Genomic DNA, 26,215 nt, shown 5'->3' with positions numbered 1-26,215 from the left:
GCTCAAAACAAATATGGATTGAATTTTAAGTCTAACAGTGAAAAAAAGATACTACTTACTAACAGCAGAGCAAGAATATGCGATATTCGACCAACCTGTTCGCATCTCTTAGAGCTAGCCAAAACAAGATTCAATTCAAATGTTATATAGCCCAATATCACAAAACACATTGTGAAAGATTGCTTTCCAAGAGTCTCTACAAGTTTCATTATGCAAGGTCCATGCACGTTTTGATAGTTTAACAGTTGTTTTGTTTGTTTTGGACATCCAGAGTGGCAGAAGCGTGAAACCAACTCATATTTTCGTTTCTACCTCCTCACCACCAGTAGACTTATTCGCGTAGAGCAGTTAACAAATCTGGAGACAGACTTTCAGTTTGCAGCTAAAGAAACTCAACCATTCGCCTGGTAGATCAGTTCTTTGTAACGGCAGTTATATAAAGTTTGTTTGTAAATGCTTTAGATTTACCAAGGCCAATGTGCCAAACAAGTTCACCATTTTGATTTTATCCTGAGTATCACGCATTGGACTTGTGGCAATTGGCAAAAGGCCTCAGGGTAGAAGCTGGAACAGTCTAGTTGTTGAGGACCCTTGATAATCCAACATTGGTCCACAACATTTCGCAGGGCATATGGACCTGAGCTTATTACATCGACTATGCGTGTCAGAATCTCTACTTCCTGCTGATCCTCAGGGTGTGGGTTAGGGTTAGGGTTCATCCAAAAATCCAAAACGACTTCCTTGGTGTTGCTTTCATTTAGTAAGAGCACCCCAACATCGTTGTGGTGATCCATTAAGTCACTACAGTGTCATCAGCAAAGGTGGTGATGGAGTTGGAATTTCATGTGTTAATATAACATGTAGAAAATTACAAAGGGGTTTCAAGATTTGAATTTTAAATGAATCTGCCAACCCCACAAAAAGTGGATTACATTTTCAAGTGCTGTTTCTGACCTCAATCACGTAACTTCTTTGCAGACTGTAGGTGTCTTGCAGGGTTTGAAGGACAGCTATACGGGAAAAGCAAAGGAAAATGTGAAACTGCTGACCTCATCTAATATTAAGGGGATAGGGAGAGTTCACAAGATTGAACGTTAGAGAGAAAGGAAGAGATGTGTGTGTTTTAGTGAAAAAGAGGTGGAGAAGGAGTGAAAAGTTAAGTGATGCATTTCTCAGATCCTCTTAACATCAACTTGTCCGTGATGCAACATCACTTTGTATGCTGTCAGTGCGTCCGTGATTCCAGAGCAGACAATCACTGAGGCTTTGTGTGATGAAACCTATTGCTAAGTTGTTAGAAACTTTTAAAACCTGTAATCATAGTCATACACTTGTCAAGCTGATATCAGCCCTTTCATCTTTAGCTAGGCTACATGTTGCCAAGCAACCCACGTAGCAGTATTTCTAAAGCACAGGAGCACTTATGTTTGCGTTATTTATAACAAAAGATCAAAGATGAGATATATAACAATAACAAAACAATTATAACGATTTTCAAATTGAAGACATGCAGCTGTGTATCCCTTCATGTATCCTAACAAGGGTGTTCTTGCTTTGTTTATAGGATTTATTTGTATTTATTGGGTGCCACATGATATATACAGAGGAAGACTTAGGAGTGGGAAAGAAAATGCAACTCCTAATGTGGTCATCCATCACCTGCATAAATCACTATAATCATCAATCATAACACTCCCAGACAAACATCCATGTGCATTACATAAACATGGCAGCACAACGCGACGTTTCATCAGGAATGTGCTCAGTTTTTTCTTCTCCCAGCGTCAACTCACGGGCTCAGATTTCCTCGGGGAGATCGTTGAGTTCTACCTTTTAGACTGTGGTTTGCAATTCTTGCTTACCGCATACACACACAGAACGTCTCTCTCACTTCAAACTTCAAATGATATTCTTTGAGAGCTGCTTATTCTCACTGGCCCACTTACATATGGGTCACTTCCCCGCTTCTAATGAAATATATGTTGTGTTGTTCCGTACATGCATATTGCATCGGGGGAACACACTTGTGCTTTTTTCTCTTCTCTCAGAAAATATTAAAAATACCTTTTGTTACAAAGAAATATACTAATTTACAAAACAGCTTTTGCTAGATCTCCATCATAAAGCCATCAGCCACTAGTCTCTTCAAGAGGCGTTGCAGTGGCTAAAGAAACATAAAACCAAAACAGGAAACTGACACTCAGTCTTCTTTCTTGAAGAAAATGCAATTAGTTTAATTTCACCACTGCTGCAGTAGTTTTCCTTACAGCTTGAATAAGCTAATGAGGTGTTTCAAATAAATTGCTATCTTGTTTACATGCCAATCAAACTCTTCTGTGTAAATCTAGTTATTGCATGCAGTTTGAAATTATGCATTTGTGATATTATATCCATACGGTTTGTTTACCATCTGTTTTGCTTTATTGCTGCCCTGCAACAGTCTGAATGCTTGCGTTGCAAAGACTGCATTTTTAGTTGGAGTCATAAAGTATTTCTTGGAGGCAAAATATTGCACTTTCTGTCAAGTGTTATATATTCATAAATTCATGCTCTCAGCACCAATATAAATATGGGTACACTTTATTTACGTATCGATAAAGAGATGGGATGCATTTTTTTTTTTAAATGTGGTGCACTGTACTGCATCTCTACTCTAATTATCAACCTTTTAATTGGAAGAAGACATGCCAGATCATCCATGAAGTGCTGTCTGCTTTAAAAAAAAGCTATTTAATTTTCCCATGATAAATTTAGCATGACTGCTGTGTCCCTGCTGAGAACACAATTAGAACTGTGTCAGACCATCAGCAGGAGTTCCTGTCTGTCACAGAGAGGATCCCAATTATTCCAAACTAACTTCTAAAGACAAGTACAGACGTCTTTGTTCACAGCGATCTATCTACCGCTATTCGTTTACCGTCTACTGACACATCAGACAGGAACTAATTTATATAGGAATATCACACTGTCTTGGTTAATCAGAGGATTCAGTATTTGTTTGGGTCAAAGAGAGATATAGTCAGAGCAATATGAAAAAGTGTGTTGCTAAGATCAAGAGCTTATGCAGGCGTCAGCTCCTTCAAGAAGAGTGTCCTTAATGATCATTGTTTCTCTTTAAGCTGAAATAAGCTCTTTTGTGGTGCTTTAATTGAACCTCTTTTGTCTGTATTGTATATGGGGATTACAGCTGATCCATGGTTGCGGTCGAATTGATCATTTTGCTTAGAAGGGTTCCTCACTGAAGTACTGACCCAGAAGTACCTATGTAGCAGCCATGATTAGGGCTGCTCGATTATGGCGAAAATCATAATCACGATTATTTTGGTCAATATTGATATCATGATTATTAAATATGATTATTCGTTGACTTTGAAAACATCCATTTATTGAACTTTAAAACAAATACCAATTATAATTTGAACAGTATCTTTTTAACAGTTGATTACCCTGAACTTTAAGTATAATTCAACTGCAAAGTATTCAGCTGAAGCCACATCTTTTTCAACTTCCCCACGACATTTGTCATATAGGGCAGGCAGTGCAGATCTGGTGAAATGATGCCGAGATGGCATCGCGCAACGCTTGTCCATAGTGTTAACTGGTTGTCCACAGTGTTAACCAGTTGTCCACAGTGTTAACCAGTTGTCCACAGTGTTAGTGTTAACCAGTTGTCCACAGTTTTAACCAGTTGTCCATAGTGTTAACCAGTTGTCCACAGTGTTAACCAGTTGTCCACAGTGTTAACCAGTTGTCCATAGTGTTAACCAGTTGTCCACAGTGTTAACCAGTTGTCCATAGTGTTAACCAGTTGTCCACAGTGTTAACCAGTTGTCCATAGTGTTAACCAGTTGTCCACAGTGTTAACCAGTTGTCCATAGTGTTAACCAGTTGTCCACAGTGTTAACCAGTTGTCCATAGTGTTAACCAGTTGTCCACAGTGTTAACCAGTTGTCCATAGTGTTAACCAGTTGTCCACAGTGTTAACCAGTTGTCCATAGTGTTAACCAGTTGTCCACAGTGTTAACCAGTTGTCCATAGTGTTAACCAGTTGTCCTCAGTGTTAACCAGTTGTCCATAGTGTTAACCAGTTGTCCTCAGTGTTAACCAGTTGTCCACAGTGTTAACCAGTTGTCCATAGTGTTAACCAGTTGCTTAAACCCCTGGTTGCTTATCGTGCTAACTGGGCACATGTCTTTAGCAATGTAGAATGTGATGCCATCCGTTATATCTTTGTGTCTTTGTGAGCTGGTTGAGTAGGCCGTTGCACTGTAAAGCGCGTCCTTAATTGATGACTGTGATGTGGTGGATGAAGTCGAGGGGGCACGCTCGTGAACTGTCAACGGGGGGGCGGGGTGCGCCTCGCTGCGGGGAAACTGTGGACCTCTGTCGCCTGTCAGTGCAACTGAACTGATGACGTTAAAAAAAAGCGGGCCGGCCCGGCCGTCTGTGATTCTCCAGAACTCACAGATGGCCAGTCCGCCCCTGCTGCACTGTACTTTTCTTTGTTCCACGTCGGACTCCTTAAACCCAAAGTATTTCCAAACAGCGGAATTCGTTTTACCTTTCTTGTTCACAAGTTGCTCTTGTTCTGCCATCTTCGCTCGTGCTGAACTCACAACTAATGTCACTGACAACCTGGCCGAGAGGGCTTTTAGGGAGGGGCGAAAACACGCAGCAAAATAAGCGTTTTATTATCGAGATTAAAATACGATTAATTGCAGAGCCCTAGCCATGATAAGAGCTGTTCAAAATCTCTGGATGCTAGGAAAGGAGCTTCAATACTTCCCTTATAATCTTCTGGTACCACTTTGCAGTGAGACTACCCTTATAAAGGATTCATAAAGGGTTTATAATTAGGTTTTAAACACTTTATTAATCATTAAGAACCATTTATAAACCAGTTCTAACATAGTTTTCATACATCAACACAGGCTCACTATTTGGCAAGATGACTAAGCCTTATATTGGCTTCTTAGCGAGAATCAACTCAGTGAACAACAGATACCAAGGATGCTGGCTGATGAAGGAGACGAAGTAAGCTAGGTAGCCAATATAAGGCTTAGCAGTACAGATAAATGTGGGCTCACTATTTGGCAAGCAACCGGTCACAGTTGCCCTGTTTATCTCATGTCTTATAAAAGCTTATTAGTGATTTATAAAGTGTTCACAACCTAATTAATAAATGAATTACAAACTATTCGTAAACCCTTTATAAGGGTAGTCTTATTGTAAAGTGGTACCAATCTTCTTTAGTTTAGGATACACTGGATCATCCTTTACCAAGGTACATTTTGTTGCTACATTTTTATTTCAATTCCAACTTTGTAAATGAAGAAAATCCCTGTTTAGTTTATAAAGCATAACCATAAGAGCAAACGGGGCACAGTATCTATATGTGCTTATAATTTGGACAATTTGGCCGCATCCCAAGTCAACTCATTGGACAGATTGTGTGAATCCAAAATAGACATAACAATTCACACTATACATATGCACATACTGTACATGATCATAAATGAGCAGCTGTGATGACACGTGAAAACATACTTGACATGTTTTCAGGACACAAAGCCGCAGTGAAAACTGTATTTTTGATCGTCTCATTATCTTTTCACTAAGAATTGACACTTTTTCCTAACGCCTGCCTCTTCTCACTTGGGCTTCAGGGAAATGAGGGGAACATGAAAAGTCACACAATCACACAGGCGTGGGGGTGGGGGGGTAGAACAGGGTAATTGGAGCTCCGAGAGGAATAACAGCCTTGTGATCCCTTTGAGTGTGGCTTCTATACGTCTGTTACCTCCAGCTGTCCTGACTGAGCTAATTACATCATGCCTGATAATTAGTATTCTAATTAAAAGAACATGAAGGCGTCAGTGGGGGTGGATTAAAGTAGGGATGGCCTCAGACATGTAACCTGTGTTCTTGCAAAGACCGCAACTTACTTCTCAGAAGTGGTCCGTTTTAATTTGGATTTCCGACTTAGGCAGGGGAACAACACTTTTAATTATGCACCTTTCGATATGGTTGTTGGTGTTGTTTTGTTGTCCATGCAATTATTTCAAAACATTGTGGACAGAACAACACAACTGAGTAATAATTACATTCAGATACTCATAGTTGGATAGATTCAGGTGGACTTTCTGCCATATTTGATCTCCCCATAAACACCCAAATATTGGTTTCTTGCCATGACAAACATGGTCGTCTCATGATGTTTAAAGCTTGGATTGCTGTATCTGTTATCTTATGTGACATTCTAATTTAGCACAGAATGCTTTTTGGTATTTTGTCACATTTCACAATCAACGTAAGTGGGTTTTTTGTTTTACTGTTGCCTCTAAAATTATATAAATCAGAAGCAATGTTTGCACATTTTATGTCCAGGCAGTTAATTATACTGCACATTTATTTTCTAACTCTGTATTTCTAACTCGCAGGGCTCAGCTTTCATGCCAGTTTGTGTACCTGTATGTTGGCTTTGCACAAACATTCTTGCCTAAAGGTGGACAGATGGACACAGCTGAGGTTTTTCGCTGTAGAACAGATTGCTGAGACATGCAGGGCAAGGTTCATATCATGTTACTAACAGAGAAAGGAAAATCTGTCACTAGGCTCATTTTTTGGTAGCAGAGGTTTAATACGTTTGCTGTAAAGGGAGGTATGATAAACTAATTTATAGGCTAAATTATAAAATCAGAGTAGCATTGCCCAAATTGTCCTGTTTGTTCAGTCTTTGACTTTGCTTTATTTAGCCATGACAAATTGTGATTTGATGAAACATTTTCATATGTCTGTTTAAATTAGCATGAGTTAATACTTTGATCCAATAGATTAATTGAATGTATGAGGGCCTTGCATGTACGTACATACATTAAGTCCATCATAAAGAATCAGGAATCATTCTAACTTCAACATTGTCTCTACACTGATAGCTTTCATATCAAGTTTTAGAAATAATGGGTCAGTCCCCCCCAAGGTTGGACGCTGTGCATGCCGTTTATCCATTGTGACAATGTGTTCGGGGCTCAACAGCATGATGCCTACATATGCCAAGTAATCTTCGCCTATCGAGCGAAAGTTGTCCAATCTGTAACCACCAGGATCCCCGCCAGCTTCTCTTGTCTTGTTTTCCAACAACTAGCAGCTCATGCGGGGGAAGAAAGTATGAAAACAAAATCCTCTCCAGGGTAGATGTCATTGGGTGGCCTGAGAGCCACAAAGGGCAGTGGTTTTTTGTCCTTTGGCGAAACAGACATTATTTCTCTTTCTAAAATTCTTAATAAGCCTTGAATTGCAGGATGTATCCTGTCAGTTATTGGCTTGTCTTTTAGGTGATTCCTCCTGGCCAAGCAACAGGTTTTCTGAGACCTCAAACAGTGTAAATAGCCGACAACTACACTTCTACCACGCGCTGCCATGATGCATTGTTGGAAAAGAAGGAACTCTGACCATAGTATTTGCCAAGTTTGTTCTGGGCCTTTGCCATCTTGTTATAATGCTTACTTTGTCTTAAAGAGAGAAAGCTACTGTGGCCATGCTTTCAGAGAGGACAAACTTTTCTTCATTTATGCTAACACAATCTTCTCCAGGGTAGATGTCATTGGGTGGCCTGATATCCACAAAGGGCTTTGGCTTTTTGTCCTTTAGTCAACGTGTTCTTTCTCTTTCCAAAATTGATGAAACATGATTGTATCTTGTCAGCTATTGGCCTATCTCTTGGGCATAAGAGATTCCTCTTGGCCTAGCAACATAGGATCTCTGAGATCTCGAAGAGTGTAAATAGCCAACAGCTACCTTTCTACCACACGCTGCCATGATGCATTGGTGGGAAGGAAGGACCCCTGACCATGTTGTTTGCCAAGTTTGTTCTGGGCCATTGCCAGCTTGTCGTATCACTTTGGATAACGGAGAGGAATCTACTTTTGCCTTGCTTCTAGAGATGACAAACTCCTACTTTTGTGCTGTCTTCGGTAAGTTGAAGATGTTACGTTGGTGAAAAAAGACAATTGCTCCTTCTAGTGAAACGCCAGCAGAAAAGCCCTTCTTCCAATAAAAAGTTCCACTTGTTCCAACAACTAGCAGCTCATGCGGGAAGCAAGTCAGAAAGTGTGGAAACACGATCCTCTCAAGGGTAGATTGTCATTAGGTGACCTGAGGTCCAAACACACATTCTTTCTCTTTCCAAAATTCTAAATCAAACTTAAAGTTGGTCAGCTATTGGCTTGTCTCTTGGGCATATGTGAGTCCTCTTGGCACAGCGACATTGATTATCTGAGATCTCAGAGGGTACAATTAGCCAACAGTTACACTTCTACCACGCGCTGCATTGGTTGAAAGGACCATAATAAACACACACGCTAAAGAGAGGAGGCTACCTTTGCCTTGCTCTTAGAGATGACAAACTCTTCTACTGTTGGGCTGTCTTCAGTAAAGTGAAAGGCGCAATTGCTGTTGACAATTGCTACTTCAGATACATTAAGACAGTTTATCTGATGTGAAAGGATACTTCGTTTATCTAGCTGTCCCAATTTTAGAGAACCGGCAGCAAAAAGTGTTTTTCTTCTGCCACTGCAAAGTTTGACTTCTGAAAGAGTAAAGAAGAGAAGAACATGTCCCTGTTAACAGAGATAAAGCCTCCTCATAGAAGCATCAGCACTTCTGTCTCGTCACAATAAAGAAAGCGAGCAGTCATTCAATGCTTGCAGCAGAAGAGATGTGAATTAGTGGAGTCTGGGGACAGAAAAATGTCAAAGTCACCCGGTCCTTCTATGCAAACTGATGTAAAAAGACCTGTCTTGTTGCTTCCTGTTAGCTTACCTGGTAGATCGCACATCCCATGTACAAAGACTTAGTCCTTACCACAGACGCCCATGTACAACTAATAGGTGATTTATATATTTGTATTTATCATTGTTAAAAAAAAAGTATTTTTTATTGAAAAGTCTTCAATAGCTTTTATGTCATGTGACATTTTGACTTCAATTCAATGCAGAATTGAAGTCACAAGACAAGTAAGATAAACCTAATTTTATGATATTTTTCTATTTTATTTAAATATTCTTTAGTGTGTAAGGCCGTGAATATTGTTATGAAAACTCAGTACTTTTTAAGTATGACTTGTTTTTTCTTATAGCTTCTATAGTGGAAATCCATGGAACAGCTACTGGCTGTTTGCAATGCATGTTTTGAAGAGGTGTGAGCAGCAGAGTGAATTATAGTTCCTCTAATTAACTAAGCACTTAGAGAAATCATGTTGGATGAGTATAATGAGTTTCTGCAAATAAAAGCTCAGCTGTGTCCATGAAACAAAGATTTAAACGGCGTCTGAAATTGCTACACATTGTGACAGCAAGAAAAACTAAACGGTAAAGTAAAATGTTTGGCCAGGTTGTAAACAGTATGTGCTCCTACCATCAAACAAAGCATAATGAGCCGCACAACAGTTGACCCTGTGACCTCAATCTAACAAGCAATGCACTTAACCAAACAAAAAAAAGGGAGTCAGGAACATCTCTTGGATTCACATGTAAGAGATGCGACTGCAATTACTTGTAAATTGCTGCTATGTCAGTGCATCTACAAAGCACTGAATGTATTTTCGTGTTTTTTATCACCAGAAGGACCCTTTGTTACAAACCTTTATGTCCACTTGTCAGAGGCCCTATTATGCTCATGTTCAGGCTCATATTTGTATTTTGTGCTGCGAGACGTTGTACATGTTTTCAAAAAGCTCTCTATTTTTCTCTTACTGCCGGTGCCGCTTCACCTCTTTTCACCCTCTGTCTGAAACCAGAGCCCAGTCTGCTCTGATTGGTTAGCTGTCTGGCTCTGTTGTGATTGGTCAACTGCTTGGAGATGTCCCGCCCCTTAGCCTACGTACAATGTGTTGAGGCGCTAGCCAATAGAAGCACGAGTGTTATGTAGTGATGTCACTATGTTCGGAAGTAAACGAAGGGCTACAATAGTGTTGTGGGAGATGTTTTTATACCCCTTAGACTCTTGTTCTTGTCTACTCGTCCGTCGGCTGAGGAAGCGTCCAACCATTTGCTTCTTATTTACATTTTTCTTTACTTTCTTTTCCCTTTAATGTATATTATAAACAATGAATATTATTATGTGTGCACCCTGCCATGTTTTTGCTTACATAATCATGTGTTTCCAGTATCTCTTATTTGCTTAGTTGTACCAGATAAACAAGGCTGTCAACACCAGCGCATGCTCCATTACCAGTTTCAGTGGGGCGAACATTTTAATATGAAATCCAGAGTAATGATAACATCTAGACGGGTAGATGATCGCCTTATTACATCATTTATTGCATCCTTTATTCCACGACCATCATCAAAGGGTGATGTGTTCCTGTCTCTCTTTGAGTGTGTGCTTTTCTGTCTGCGTCGTTGCTTACAGTTCAGATTACCACGCATGTGTTCACAGCACAGCCTGAGCTTTTTGCTGCAAGTTGTTTCTATTTATATGCTCTGGTGAAATATTGTCTAAGGTACGACAATTTGTACAGCTGTCTCCTCCTTCAATCACTTCCACCTGAGAGCTCCACAAAGAGTTGATGGAAGACAGATCAGCCTGTTTGATAACGTTTAAATAAAGGTTGTGCTCAGGGCATTCTCGTCTGAGCCCGTGTTACACAGATCTGCTTCACACCAACAACCTATGAGCGAGAGCAGCGAAAAATTGAGCCGGGATAATTTCGAGCAGATCCTAAAGGCTTTAGAAATTGCTTAGCCTGGAAAAAGTCACCGCACTTAAGGCGATGCGGATTTACCTGTAGACTCTTTTAAAAAGGTTAAGTTGCAAAGCGTAGGGTTTCAAAGCACAAATGCTCAGAGGTAAAAAAAAAAGGTGTGTGTGTGTGTGTGTGTGTGTGTGTGTGTGTGTGTGTGTGTGTGTGTGTGTGTGTGTGTGTGTGTGTGTGTGTGTGTGTGTGTGTGTGTGTGTGTGTGTGTGTGTGTGTGTGTGTGTGTGTGTGTGTGTGTGTGTGTGTGTGTGTGTGTGTGTGTGTGTGTGTGTGTGTGTGTGTGTGTGTGTGTGTGTGTGTGTGTGTGTGTGTGTGTGTGTGTGAATGAATTCAAAGCTTTTGGCTCGTAAGTGAGAGTAAAATGTCAAAATCCCTCGCGAATTTGCAACTACATCTCAACAAGTTTGAGTTGACCAGTGCTGACATTTAAAGGTCCCACATTTTTCACTTTCTAAGTTTCTATTCCTAGTGATAAGAATATTCTTTATGATGGGAATGAGCCTGTCTTTAAAAAAAAACTAAATCTACAGTTTGTTAGAACAACTGCAGGAATGTTTCCACACATAGCATCAGGAATAAATGTAAAATGTATTAACCAATGTTCAGGCACTCTATTTATGTATAATTGAAAATGCACATTAAATGCTTACGATGTAATGCTCTACATTAGTCACTACAAGAACTATCTATTTGAGAATACAGTGCATTTCTCAGGATATACAATTAGAGAAAAAGTACATTAATTGCCGTTCTAAAGATACAATGCAGTTCTATAGATTGGTGCAGAGAGGACATATTGTTATAGGCCAACCAAAGATGTTAGCATGGTTCCCCCGACAAAAAATGTCATAAATTCAGCAAGATCTATTTCACAAATGAAAACCATTTTTCAGATTCTTAAGGAGGCCCTGTTATGCTTTTTAGGGTTTTCCCTTAACTGTACTGTATCATATAGATTTGTGTGCATGTTAATGGTCTTCAAAAGGATTGGGATAGGCTCATGGGCAAAACATCTTTTAGCGGTTGACCAATCACAACAGAGCTGGCCAGCTAACCAATCAGAGCAGACTGGGCTCTGGTTTCAGACAGAGGGTGAAAAGAGGTGCTGCAGCATAGGCAGTATGAGACAAATAAAGACCTTTTTGAACATTAAAGCATGTAGACATGTCACAGTGTTGAAAGTAAATACAAATGAGAACCTGAAAAGGAAAATAAATGCCTCTTTAAAGCATAAATGCTATTGCAATAGGTAACATGCTAACTTTAGGCTATAAATGTAGCACACTACGGTAGCATGACTTCATGTCACCTCCACCGAGCTAAAGGCGGGCTCGTGTTTGGCATGATGACACTTCATTTACTAATGTAGCCAATTGTTAGCAATAAGCCTTTTTTTGTAGTATCTAATGGCATATTTTATTTTAACAAAACATGTTTTAAGCTAGACCTTTTTTCAGGCATTTAAACACAATAACATTCAAAGACTCCATTGGCTTTGTTAATCAGAAATGCAAAATAATGCTAACATTTTCTTTTCTGACCTGCTGCTCTCTATGATATTTTTAGAACAGGAATACAATTGATAACTTAATTCTTGAAAAATATGAAAAACGTACTGGCTGTCATTATAATAATTATAGTTTGCATCCAGCTTTTGTTCCAATGGCAACCAATGCTGAATAGAGGATAATTGGAATCTCTACTGTTGCAAACAACCTGACACGGGTGAATCTTTTTTTTATTTGAGCTGCTTCAATGGAACGGCTTTATTTAAACGTAATTATTTCAGTTTTAATTGAAATGTTGAACATGTTGGAGTGTTGAGCTTTCATTTAATCTCTGAAAGACACTGGGGAAGTCTCTCCACCTCAGCCTTTTCTAAGCTTTCTCAGTACAGAACAGGATTTCATCATCTGCTTAATTGCTCACCCTAATTTGCTTTGCTGGCACTGTCACAGCCTCATTGTACCGTTATCAAATCACTGGACACTGTAATTAACTTTACATTGTAACCACCACCTCTGTATCTGCCGCAGCCCAGCTGTTAAATGGTTTTAACTTTATTGTCATTCTGTTCTTCTTTCCTCGCAGAATGAGTATACGTGCCCACGCCCGCTACCTGGTGCCTGGCTGGGAGATGTGCCTACGATCCATTAACCGCTAAAAGGAACTGCTTTGAAGGAAAAAGGAAAGAGACATATGCAGAGAATATATCAGGATCCTACTCACATTATTCAAAGGATACATTTAAAACGGTCCTCCACGCTAACAAGGGCAACCACTGACAAAGACAAAGAGGAGATAAAACTGTCTTTTTCTTAAGATTTTATATTGTCTTATTTTTTTTTCGCTCATAGGCTTTGCTGCATCCCATCATGCTCCATCACTAAATGAATAAATGGTTGTGGAAACGCAGTCCTATGGTAAATAGCGGAGCCTTGGAGGAAGACTCATGAGCACTGATGGATGGTTATATCCAACACGAGAGCTTATTGTATAGACTCTAATAGCCTATTGTCTCCCTGAGGACAACATGGCATTGTTTTAAACAAAGGGAAGAGACTGTACAAATTCAAGAGGCTTAAAAAAAAAATTGTAAAACCCAGCAAGGAGTTTTTGACTAAAAATGCATTGAGAACCTGGAGTTGAGCACTCTGCTAATGCAGCTATGTATAATTTAAAGTGTGTTTCCATACTTTGACTTCCCCACGTTATCACCTTTCAACCTTTTTTTTTTCGTAAGAAAGCCCAATTAAAAGGCGAGGATGGTGTAAATGTGCCTCGCTGGAGCAGAAACATTATTGAAAAGGAGCTTCGGTGCACCTGTCAGGAAAGAGGACTCCGCTCCATCAGGTGGAAATCGAGCAGCAGCTGGAAGATTGCTTTCGAAGCCTGAGAGGAAAAGCAAACTATCCCCCAGCCACCTTTGGTGAAGTCTTTGTGGTTTGTTTGCTTTTTTTTTAAGAACATTTTTCTAAGTTGTTTCTAATTGCAATCAAACCTTGACTATATCGTTTGATTTGGAAGACCTGAGGGGTCAATCAGAAGCAAGGGGAAAGTTAAAAGCCCCTATCAAGGGTATACAATGTAATTTTCTGCAATTATAATGTCGTTAATGTTGTACTTTATGAATATGTGTTTCTGCCATTTTCAACACCAAATACCAAAGAGCCAAATGGAGCACTTTTGGCTCTCCCAATTGGGTCGTAACAGATCCAGGATTTGATCTACGAAAAATCTAAAAGAAGCCTCAACTCGTATCATGTCCAGTAGTGCTCCATTACCCGATTGGCTTTTTTTATTTTCTACGTGTGTAATTTGTACGTCTTTGTGAACAAAGGGTCTTGCAACCACGGTCACTAGGATGATCTTGTCTTGAAAGATTACTTCGGCACTGCTTGTATTTTACGACATGCGTTGAAAACATGCTTCACTTTCCTTTGAATAACCCCCTCAAAGAGAATGCAGATGTTGCTGCGCGGCTCCGCGTGTGCTTGTGTTCCATCCATTATGAGTTCTTGATTACATTTGAACCGCGTTGTGAATTGTTGCAACCCTCAGACATCTTTCTACACCGGAAAATGATCATTTTCTATTGTAAATGTCTGCCCCCCCACCCGTTGTTGATATTTAGTAAGCTGCTGTATTCTTGGTTCACTTTCAACAGTATGTTTTTTAATGAAAATAACGACTTTGTTGGTGAGCAATATGAATTGATTAAAAATGTTCATTAATCATTTCCTTGTGTTCCAGCTCTGTGTGTATGAAGCAATTTCTTATTGAGTGTGCGCTCCCTGGCCACAGTGATTTAATAACACTCCTCCGTGTCTCCACTGATGCCTATTGAAATCCTTCCTATTCCCCGCAGATCGCCGGTGACAAGGCGGTCACATCAACATTAGCCTCATTAATTTAGAGAGCAGAACATTGATCTCTGTTCGACCGTTCTGCTCACAGTGACGCTCACTGCGGGCCCTCACCAGCCCTCTAATTACGCCTCTTGTGCTATGTGTTGTATATCTCAAGAGGGGGCCCTGCTCGGTGAATTTGCTCCACGTTCGCTGCACTTGGAACATGTCAAGCTGTCAGCTCGGAGGTCCAGATGGCCAATCTTCCCGGCCCTCCCTCTGGTGTTTTCTCATCCTCCTCTCTACCTATCTCCCCGTTCCTACTCTCCCCCCTCGCTCGTCTTGTGTTCCGGGTGCACACAATTCACCAGCTTTTGGTTTATTGTCAGTTTTCTGCATTTTTTGCAATTTATTCCTTTTTCAAACTATCAGTTTACCCAGATTAAAGAAATGTATCCTCTTAACTCCGGGGTTAGAGCCTTGCAGATGGTGACTGTGTTACACTCCTTATTGGAATAATTGCAGGGCTGATATATACGTTTTAGACAACTTACAGAAGCTTGTTTGGGTCCCCTTAGCATCGGGGTCTGTGTCTCAGGGCATCTATATATATCTATATATATATAAACATCTATATTGATTTCTGACTTTTCTACATCCAGCTCACAGGTTTATTATTACTTTGAGAAAAAAGATTATTAATTTAACCCTTTTTGAAGTGAAGATATGGTCATTTGTTCAGGGAATGTCATTTTCTAGCCTGAGACCTGAGAAACAGGCTCAGGGTTGAACAGGTTAAACCCCCTCCCTAGCTGATACGGGCCGAATGATGATCCTCCATTACACTTTCGGTAAACAGGTGGTCAACGCTGAGATATCAAACACAACTATCTGATCATTTTGAGGAAATTGCGGGTTTCGGCTACTACTTTTATTACTAAAGTTAAGTAGCCTATGTTGCTTAACATTGTATCCATATCAGCTAGTGCTCCAAGACATTGTACGTGATAGGCTAAGGGGCCAGATTTATCTAAGCGGTTTACCAATCAGAGCAGACTGGGCTCTGGTTTCAAACCTTTTACTTCATTATTGACGGACAGGAAGCATTAAGAGTTAGGAAAGCCACATGCACCAAAGTGTATTTAGCATTATTTTAACAAACGATTATGCTAACTAATAGTTTAGAAAATTGTCATCCTAATTTCCAGTCCAAGGTGACACTTGTAAGACTTTGTTTTGACTGACAAACAGACCGAAACCCAAAGTCATCAACCTGTACGTCTTTGTCTTTTTGGGCTGTTTAATGCGGGGAAAAGTAATTTATTTGTAGACACCACCTAGGCTCGGCTCTGTGTAATTGTCCCATTTTCTGAAAACAAATCAGTAGTTGCAGTGGTTCGTGAACATTTTAATTTGAGTCAACTGACCCTTCAAGTTTTATTTCACTGTCAAGAGCATTGCACATCTCTTTGCTCCGGTTTCTCTGTTCCCCCTCTCTCCTCACTGTGTCTGTGTCTTCTCTGCCGATGTTCACTATGATCTCCGTAACTCAGTCTCCAGCACAGACAGGGCTGTATGCCTGTGAGCAGACACCATGCATTATTCATGTGGCATGGGCTCCCTCCTGACCCGACTCCTAACAGTTGGCAGTCTGTAATACTTCCGCAGAAGGCTTCCACAGGCCCCTGGAAAGAAAAACCATAATCAAAATGTACTAATGTAAGACACTGCTTTGTCTCTATACACCATATCAGATGAGATTGTACTCTGTGAAGCAAAGACAAGCCAGGCAAGACAATGGGTTACACTTTTGAGACCTTAAGAAAGTTCAACATATGATAAGAAAGAGGCTCTAATTTTATTCTGATGATTTCATGGGGAAAACTATAGTGGCTGACAGGGGCAAAAGCGCTGCAACAGCCATTTCAGAAACTATGCTAATTTTAAAAACCGCTGCCTAAACAAAACGCTACAAGAAGCTCAAAACACAACGGAAACTGGGACGCTAAAAGTGATTCACACAGCTGCGACCAGAGCGCTTGTTGACGTTTGGGGATAATAAAGTTGGCCAACTGTCCCTGGAAACTTATCTTAATTTAACAAATTATCAAATAATTCCTTCCGATATAATTGCAGATCTGCTGTAAACGAGCTAGCTAAAGTAGCTTACCTAGTCATTTCAAATATACTGACTAAACACTTATAATATGAAACTGACTAACTCTCCGACAGTGGCACTTGCCAACTTTATAATCCCCGAATGTTAACAAGCACTCCGGTCCCGGCTGTGTGTGTCACTTTCTGTATCGCATTTCCCCCTGTCGGCCTCTGTAGGTAACAATAAAGCAAAGGACACCTAATACAAAAGGGCCAGCTTCAAGAAGATCAAAAAGCTAGCAAGCATTTTCAGCACAGAGACCCTTTTGAACCATAAGTTATTTTGATTGGCAAAAATGTGAAAGGAAGCAGAAAAACAACCCCCTTTTGGTTACTGCGTTCATCTTCCTTCTGGTGTTCTTGGCTTCAAACACATGTTCCACTAATAACTTGACGGCTGACTCAAAGATGAATAATGTTTTTCATGTTGGGCATGTTCATTTGATTTGACACTTCAATGCACGGATTTCTTTAGGTGCGTTTCTATTTAGCAGCAAAATGTCCGACTGAAGGAATCATTCGCAATCACTCGTAACCTTATGAAATCTCCAACTTGACGCAAAGTTCAATGGGTGGTGTTCAGTTTAATTATGACTTGTAGGGGCAATTAGTCAGTGACCGCTTGAGAAGAAGGAGCTATCAACTCAAATGCCTTCATCGGACTGAATGTCAACCCTTCATGTAAGCTCCATCTTTTTCAAAACGCAGTCACTGCCTTTGCAACCCACACCAGGAGGGGCGTTGGACAGATCATGTGTTCCAGCCATCTGCTCCTGAGTGGGGGGGACCACAGGGTTCTCATGGATCATCTCTGCTGCCATCATCGGCCAACTGCTGGTCTGGTGCTTCCTCCTGTTTCCGCCGCCTTCTTTAACCTTGAATCATGGTGAGCAAACAGTGCCATGGAAACTAAGGATGGCTTTGCTCTTAACCTGTGTGTCATTGATTCCTAGTGTGCACTCTCTAAAGCTACAACTGAGAGTGAACCTCCAATGGTTTAAAAGCTGATTTAAAAATACCAGGTATCTTGGGGGACATTTTAGAAAGTCAGTCAAAAATAGCTTTATTTACCAGTGCCAAATAAGGGCCATTATACATACAAATTAAAAATACAGAGTCAAGGGAAGGGGTCAATTCATCTGAGAAAAAAATGGATTTCATAAAACAAACGGGAGAGTTATGGACGCGTTGGGCAAAATATAGCATATGGTGTATTTTTAGACATGTGCCAAAGATCATATTTGAGTCTTTTTCTATACATTTTAGTCTCTTAAATCTATGACGTGGATTTATAGATCCCTCCCTCCACGGCCCCATATTTATTTATTTTGTATTCTTCTACATACCATGGCCCTGATACATCTTCATATTAGATCACTTTTAACAACTGGATTTATTGACTAAAGTGTGCAGATATGATATATTTGATCATGTCACGCCCCACAAGAACACACCAAACTCAGTGCAGCAGTGTGACAGTAAACTTCATTCCTAAAACTGCATATGATACAGTTATATAAAGCTACTGCATGGTATGATACCATTACCATCTGCTGGAGAGAGTAGCCACAACAAAGTATCTCCAGCCACTGCGGGAAAATATACACTACCCTGAAGTGAAATGGATCCATTTATTTGGAATAATCCACCTGATGTCGGCAGCAGATGATAATCAATGTACGGATATTAGAATCAGAAATTCATTCCGTGGGGCAGGCTATAAGAAAGGCATGTAGTGTTGACAGATGCCATATACTGTATGAGTATAAACATAACATGAACTATGGATGAGGCTGAGTGGAGCGGCAGAGTAAACCATCAATAGGAAATGGCTTTCTAATGTTGGCTGAATATAAAGTGTGTGGAAAGGACTTGAATACTTCTCCTATATGAGGCATTGATTTTCCCTTGGAGACATTTGTGGGGAATAATTACGTGAATGGGCTGTGAGCAGAACAGAAGACATATGTATGCTCTGAAAGCCAACATACATTATTGTGTACCAGCAATTTTCCAACAACAACCAGCCCATAACAATCAAACACAAGTACATAAAACTCACAAACGTGGCATACAATCATCACAATGTTCCTGACGAACAATAACCTAGAAAAGAAACATGAGCTCTGTCACAAGGGATTAACTCAAAATCTGAATTTGTAACTATCGCACAGAACACTAGCGTAGGCATTTAACACACACTGATTAAACACAGCCCAGGCAAAGGATACACATGTTAGCAGAAGCACCACTTACTCTGTTCAAGTGAAACAGTGAGTGACCCCTAGCCTACAGTAGCTGATGATAACCCCCACTCTGGAAAATTCTAGGTGCTGACAGCAGAGCTCGAAAAAGACTTGGCTTTTGGGTCAACACTGCTGATGTAAGCCCCTGCCCTTTGAAGAGTCAAAACCAGAAGCCTGTTATTTCCTCCAGAAAAACGTTTGCCCTATCCTTACCCTGCTTATCTCTTTAGGGTTACAATATAGCCAACAACAAATCCTAACCCTAAAAAGTCAAGGTCAAGTAAAAGGTCGACCTGCACAATCAATACATTACAGGGTTACATCCAGTGGTGTGCATATTGATGGTGGCTGTCATTTCTTGCTCCTATTTTGAAGTATTTAAGCCCATTAAAATGAGTTAACACTAACAATGTGATGGGGCAGAAAGACCAACCTGCATTGTGAAAGTAGAAGTAAAACTAATGCCGTTTAAAAACATGGTTACTGTTGTGAATTGACACAAAACTTAGTTGGTTACAGTATGTTCATTTTTGTCACTTTATTTAATAACTCTAGTGGGAACTTTGGGATTTTAGCCTTTGCAGACCATTTACATCAGGGTCCAAACTATGGCCCGGGGACCATTTTGAATCGGCCCTCAGCTAATTCAAAAAGTATAATGGAATATGGCCGACAAATGAAACTTGTGCTTGTCTTATATTGTACTTCTTAAATATACATGTACAAATATATTACAAAGTAGTATTCATGTGTTAATAAGACCACTTTTAAAATACCTTCAGTCAGCTAAAGTTGGAAACATTTTCTAACATAGTTGCTAAGAAAAAAGACCAATGACTTATTTACATAGCAAACTTGAAATACACCCTTCCTATTTCTCCTTATTATAATCAATCTGAGGCTTCTGTTTTAAGCGATGAGCTGCCAACACTCACGAGCATAATTTACCTACATTTGATTGATTTTGCTAACTTAGAACTGAACTTATGAGGCAATATACCTCTAGTGAGCGGCCCAGCCCTTCGTATATTTTTCTGTATGTGGCCCTCATGAAAAAAGTTTGGACACCCCTGATTTACATGCACATAAACCTATCAAATACACTGCAGGAAAGGAAAAAAACAACCAAAAATAGGGCCCCTTTAAGGCTTTGCTAAGCAAAAGGCCCATATTATAAACTTCTATAGCATGAGTAGGGGATCGATGATTTAAATATTTAGCAAAGTAGCCTCATTGTACCTCTCATATGTTTTAAAATATGCACTTACTGTAATCTGTGTCTGGAATAACAAATGGCTGCTGAGTTCAGGGCAGGCTGTTATATTAACATTGATATATGCTCTCTGGCTGCTGTCTGTGCCGCTGATTACAGGCTGGTCTGAGGAAGGGACTTACATTGTGGGTTTGGCCGTAATGACATAGCAATTGTCTGGAGAGGATGTGTCCGTACCGTGCGTATGTGCTTGTGTTTGAGGCAAGGCACTAAGAAATAATTTGCATCGGGCCCGATTACAGTTATTTTACATTGCCGGTTCTATCCATTATTGCCATATTCAGGGCTGACAAGTTTTTCATGTAATTTGGAGTGACATTTCAGTGTTGGTAAGGTCAATGCATTTGAGAAGGCGTTCTGTGACATTACCCGACGCAAAGCCCAGGGTCCTCTGCCAAGCAACATTTTGTTATAAAAGTTCAGCGACCAAATTCACAATTTTCAAGCATTAATAGATTAAAATCCAAGCCCATACTCACGATCAATGATTAATAAGTGTGGCTGTTCAGCATACTTGCCAGCCTTCAGACACCATAGCCTAAAAATGATGCGGATTAATCACCCTTCACCTCAAAAGTCCTGCACTAAGGAGCACTTACACTTTTCCACTCATGACTCAGAACTGTACGTTCCTGCCAGTCTTTGACTGCGGCTCAGTGCGTCATGTTTAAAAAAAGGAGAGGCTGTCCAAAGTGAATACTTCTTTCATATTTGTATTTTGTGTCTCTATTGTGACATGTTTACATGCTTTAGTGTTCAAAAAGGTCTTTCAGCACCTCTTTTCACCCTCTGTCTGAAACCAGTCTGCTCTGATTGGTTAGTTGGCCGGCTCTGTTGTGATTTGTCAACCTCTTAGAAATGTCTGACCCCTTAGCCCTATCACGTACAAAGTGTGTGATCGCTATCCAATATAATGCAAGTCTTACGTAGTGATTTGATTATGTTACTGAAGTAAAGGACTACAATAAAGTATGTAACCCTCAGGCAGGGGGGGGGGGGGGGGGGGGGGGGGGAGGGAGTGTGTGGGAGAGAAAGAACATTTACTTGAATAGCTATTCATTCAAAACTTTATTTAACCAGGTGGTCCCATTGAGATCATCGATCTCTTTTTCAAGGGAGACCTGTCCAACATGGCAGCAAGTAGGTTGCAACATGAACATAAAACAACAGATAACACAAAAGGACATGATATTTAAAGGGCTACATTTAGATAGCTAGAGACATTGACAAGTACCAACAGTATCAAGTATCATTGCATCTATCCGAGCTTTAAAAACAGGCAGTGGAACCAATTTGCTCAGTTTCAAATATTTTTGAAGACTGTTCCATGCAAGAGGAGTTGCGCACATAAAAGCTTTCGTACCTACGTCAGTCCTTGCACTTGGCACATGTAACAAAGCCACATGATGAGATCTCAGGCAATAGCTACCTGCAACTCTCCGTGTGATCAGAGAGCAGATATAAGATGGTAGTTTACCTAACATGGCTTTGTAGATGAACATGTACCAATGACTGAGCCTCCGTAAAGTAAGTGAAGGCCAACCTGCCCTGGCATACAGGGTACAGTGATGAGTAAGTGCTTTGCAATTTGTAACAACCTAAGCTGTTGATGTAGATGGAGAATAAAAGAAGAAGTTCTAAAACAGAACCTCGGGGAACACCATTTGTAATGTTTAACCACTCAGAAGTGAGCCCATCAAACTGAACACAGTGGGACCTTTCAGGGAGGTAGTTCACCAACCACCCCACTGCATGGCTGGATATGCCAATACTGACTAGCCTCTGCTTCAAGATGCGATGATCGACAGTATCAAACGCTTTGGAAAGGTCAATAAACAGAGCTGCACAACTCTGCTTATTGTCTAAGATACTCGCCATATCATTCACCACTTTCATTGTCGCAGTGATGGTGCTATGTTGCTTTCTGAAACCTGACTGATGTTTACATAGGATGTCATTGTTACATAAAAACTCCTTTACCTGTTCACTCACTAGGCTTTCAAGAACCTTAGCCAAAACTGACAATTTAGAGATGGGCCTATCATTATTTAATAAAGTGGCCTCCCCACCTTTTAGTAAAGGCAGGACATAAGCTCACTTCCATATTTTTGGAATTGTCTTCGTGCTGAGGGAGAGGTTAAAAAGAGTAGTGAGAGGTGGTGCAATAAAATCTGCAGCTATCTTTAAGAAGAAAGGTTCTACGTTGTCTGGACCAGCCGGTTTCTTAGGATCTAACTTGGTTAAGGCGTCATGAACAACATCAACAGTAAAAGGAGAAAAACTGAAGGGGTTTTCAAAACCACATTGTTCAGAGTCACAGACTGTGGGGTTGGAGAGCTTTGACCTAATGTCCGTCATCTCTCTTGTTATAGCTGAAGTCCAGGAGTGTTTGCTGCAGTTACCATGGACATGTGTGCTTGAGAATAGTGTACACATGTTGTTGGTGTGCCTCTTGACAGAGAAGCTTGAACAGGCACTGTTTGTATCCTTATTTTCCTTTCCCAGTAATGGCCGTCTTGAGAAATCCTCGATGTTAGCTAAATTAACTGAAATTCTTTAGATGGACTGGGATGTTTGAGCCTTGAATTATTAAAAACACATCATTATTATTATGTGCTTAAAAACACACTGAAACTTAACTCATTAAAAAAAAAGAACGTTTCCACATAGTTGAAAACAAAAGAATAAATCAGGTAGCTAAGTTCAAATGCTGTCAAGTTCATCAGTAAATCAAGGCTGAAAACATCCATGGGCATCCGATGAAACTGAATGCTGTGCGATAATGAAAAGAGTTGATAATCCAAAACATCTGATTCAACATGCGCATCACCAACATTATGACTTTCATGGCCATGCTTAAGACCAATTGAGAATAAAAAGCACGTTGCAGCTTTGAATAAAAAAGGCTCTTCCGCTGTCGAGACTTTGTATCCTGAAAAGCCTGAACTCTCTCTGGACTCACTTACAGTTTTCTATGAAGTAAGGAGCTGAAGGTCTGTGCCATCCAGCCCATTTAAAGCCTTCAGAAAACAAGCAGCAGGATTCAAAGTACCAAAGAGGTCATGTCCTCTCCCCGAGCAGAGAGAGCTCAGCTGTAGGATAGACATGGACAGGGAACTAATAATGTCAACGATGGAGTTACTCTGAGGCGAACTGTAACAAAGTGTATTTACTCAAGTTCTTGATATTAAAGGGCCCATGTCATGGCCATTTCCACTGATCATAATTACATTGTTGAGGTATACTAAAATAGATTTATACTGTGCAATTTTCCAAACTCACATTGGTTTCGCATACAGCATCTCTGTCAAGCATGTGTATTCAGCAGTATTCACTTTCTCCACTAAACGACTCGTTGGAGCTCTTGCCCCCCCCTCCCTGTGAGCCTAGTGTGCTCCGATTGGTCAGCTCGGCCACTCGTTCTGATTAGTCAACCACCAGAGAGGCTGCGCCCATGTCAGTGCTTTTCCCGGCTGCTCTCAGCGTAACATCAGTCTTATCATGGCGTCGGTACAGCGGTATATTTTATATACATATATATTTTTAACTGTTGTTATAGAAGAGTGTGACGGCCTCAGGGCCTTTGTCTTACGGTGGGGTGGAGCTGAAGAGGGTAATCAGCGCGATCACGGACACCTCCGTAGCCGGTGCTATTAATCCCAGCGGCCCGGAGTCTCTCTCCAAAGCGGCTGCAGAAGGACGAACTGAGCGACCCTCTCCCCTCGACCACCTGTCTCTGCATTTACTACAATAAATGTGCCGTGGTTTTGTAAACTCGTGTATGTCTCCTTGCCTTTCCGTTGTGGCCTACGAGCTACTCTCATAACAAAGAGTAAGTTATTTTTACCCGTTATAAACTACTACTGTTTGATGAGAAATCAAATCATGGTTTGCTATATATGAATTCAGGGAAGAAAGGATAGGCCTACTAAGTATTTCCATTAAACTTTATTTTTAGAAATGTACAAAATGAACATAAATATACATATATACACGGTATATCATCCATTCCTCCTCCTCGCATCTTGCCTGCGCACAGTCGGTGCGGTGCCTTTTAGCACCCTCAGTAGTAGTAGAATCCCTTCCCCGTCATGGATTGTCCGCCAGGATCTGGCTGGACGAAATAAAATGCAAATCACAAAATATTAGAGAAACTTAGTTGTTTTAGATTCGTTAGTAGTAGTTGTGTAATGAACAGCTTGCCTGCTAATATGCTAACCTAGCTTTGTTTACCTTGGTAGCTAACACGATATGAACGTTAGCTTGGAGGAAAGGCAACTATAATGCAGTGTAATAAAACTACTATGAACAAAAGCTAGTGGTTCATATTAGGCTAGCAATAACGTGTTTATAATTGCAATCGTATACGGGTATTCTGCTACGTTCGGTCATACAATGTAACTTGCATGAATACATTGTTTTGCGCTAGCATACAGCTAGCCTCGTTAGCTACATGCAGTATATGTACGGTCACAATGTACGGTAAATCACAGTACAGTATACTGTATGAGTATTCCGTGTGTGTGTGACTGCAGACATTCTCCTGCCATGACAAACATGTAAGGCCATCTGCTGACATTGTAGTTGATATATTTAAACGCTAGCAACGTAGCATCACAAAAATGTTTTTCTGACCGAAACTAGCTCTAGCTCCGTGTGTTAGATCGCTACGCCAGCTATAATGTAATTACGTTTCGCGACTGACCGGCAAATCACCCGGAGTATACTGTCAATAGGTATTTTGTGTGTGAATGCAGACATTCTCCTGCTATGAGATACATGTATGCAAGGCCATCTGCTGATATTAGAGTTGATATATGGAAACTCTAGCAACTTAGTTAGCACTGTGTCAATGGCTTAGCAGTCCAACACAGTTTACACATTTAAACAGTCTTGTTTGATAAATACACAAATAACAATGCAAACTTACAGGTTGTATACCCAGATCTTCCCCTGCTCCAAACGGTCCAAACAAGCTGTGCATATCCGGCCTCAAACTGGGCAATGTTTTGGAAGCTTTCGTCTGTGAAATGCCGGTTCTTCGAACCTCTGGAGGAGGAACACGACGCTGCTGGTGTGGCCATAGCTCTTCGGGATTGGTCCATTTCGTTCCGGGTACCGCATGACATCAGGCGGTACCCGGAACTAAATGGAAGACTCAAATGGGCAGTGACGTATCTCCAACGAGGCGTTTTGGGGAGGTATTTTCTGTGTTAGAGTTTTACTCGCTACAGGGTGTACTTTGAGGGTTTTGACTCTGCACACCGTTTACATGCATAAAAACCTTCATAACACACAAGGGGACGGGTAATAACCGGAAAAGCATGACATGGGAGCTTTAATATATATTTCAGAGTACAATTTGTCATACCTTTCCTCTCCAGTGAAAACAACATGTTTTTATTTATTTTTGCACACAAAGTGTTCCTTAATGGGTGGACGCAACTGTCCTACTTCCTATTAAGCTCAATTAACTCAAATGTCAAATGCATCGTCACAGAGCAGAAAAAGGGGGCTGTTTTTCACTATTGTTTGAGGTAAGTGGTTTCATTGGACAGAATAAGAATCAGAAATCCTTCATTATTCCTGCAGCCGCAACATTTACAGCAGTAAAGCAGAAAGGACAAACATTTTAGAGGGAGCTAACATATTAAATATAAAGACAAGGTGGGGGCTTTGCGCATGTCATTTTGCATTAAAGGTTGTTCATTTTATATCTAGAGCATTATAAAAATAAAAAAAACGTATTTTTGCAAATACGTGTGTGTTGTTTTCTGAGTCTCTCCTTCCTTCACCCAGCCGGGTCGTCGGTGCGTGCACGTTAGTGCATGTGAGACCCACGGTGTTGAAGCTGTCCTGGTTTGCACTCTTTTTGTTGTTGCTTTGTTAGCATGCGGCTCAGCTGTGGCCATGTTCAGTGTTGTCTGGAGCCAAT

General features: G+C 40.5%; 1 protein-coding gene across 1 annotated transcript in view; it reads left to right on the top strand.

Annotated features, from left to right (window-relative positions):
• lrrtm4l1 (leucine rich repeat transmembrane neuronal 4 like 1) overlaps window positions 1-14,493 on the top strand; it is a 47,897-nt gene extending 33,404 nt beyond the window's left edge. Inside the window, exon 3 of the mRNA XM_034125862.1 lies at window positions 12,848-14,493. Coding sequence (XP_033981753.1) covers window positions 12,848-12,913 — 66 coding nt within the window. The 3' untranslated portion in view covers window positions 12,914-14,493. The remainder of the gene's footprint in view (window positions 1-12,847) is intronic.
• The last annotated feature ends 11,722 nt before the right edge of the window (window positions 14,494-26,215 follow it).

This window comes from Trematomus bernacchii, unplaced genomic scaffold, assembly GCF_902827165.1.
Source record: "Trematomus bernacchii unplaced genomic scaffold, fTreBer1.1, whole genome shotgun sequence".
Classification (NCBI taxonomy): Eukaryota; Metazoa; Chordata; class Actinopteri; order Perciformes; family Nototheniidae; genus Trematomus; species Trematomus bernacchii.
The sequence above is the reverse complement of the archived record's forward strand: the minus strand, read 5'-3'. Positions and strand labels throughout refer to the sequence as shown.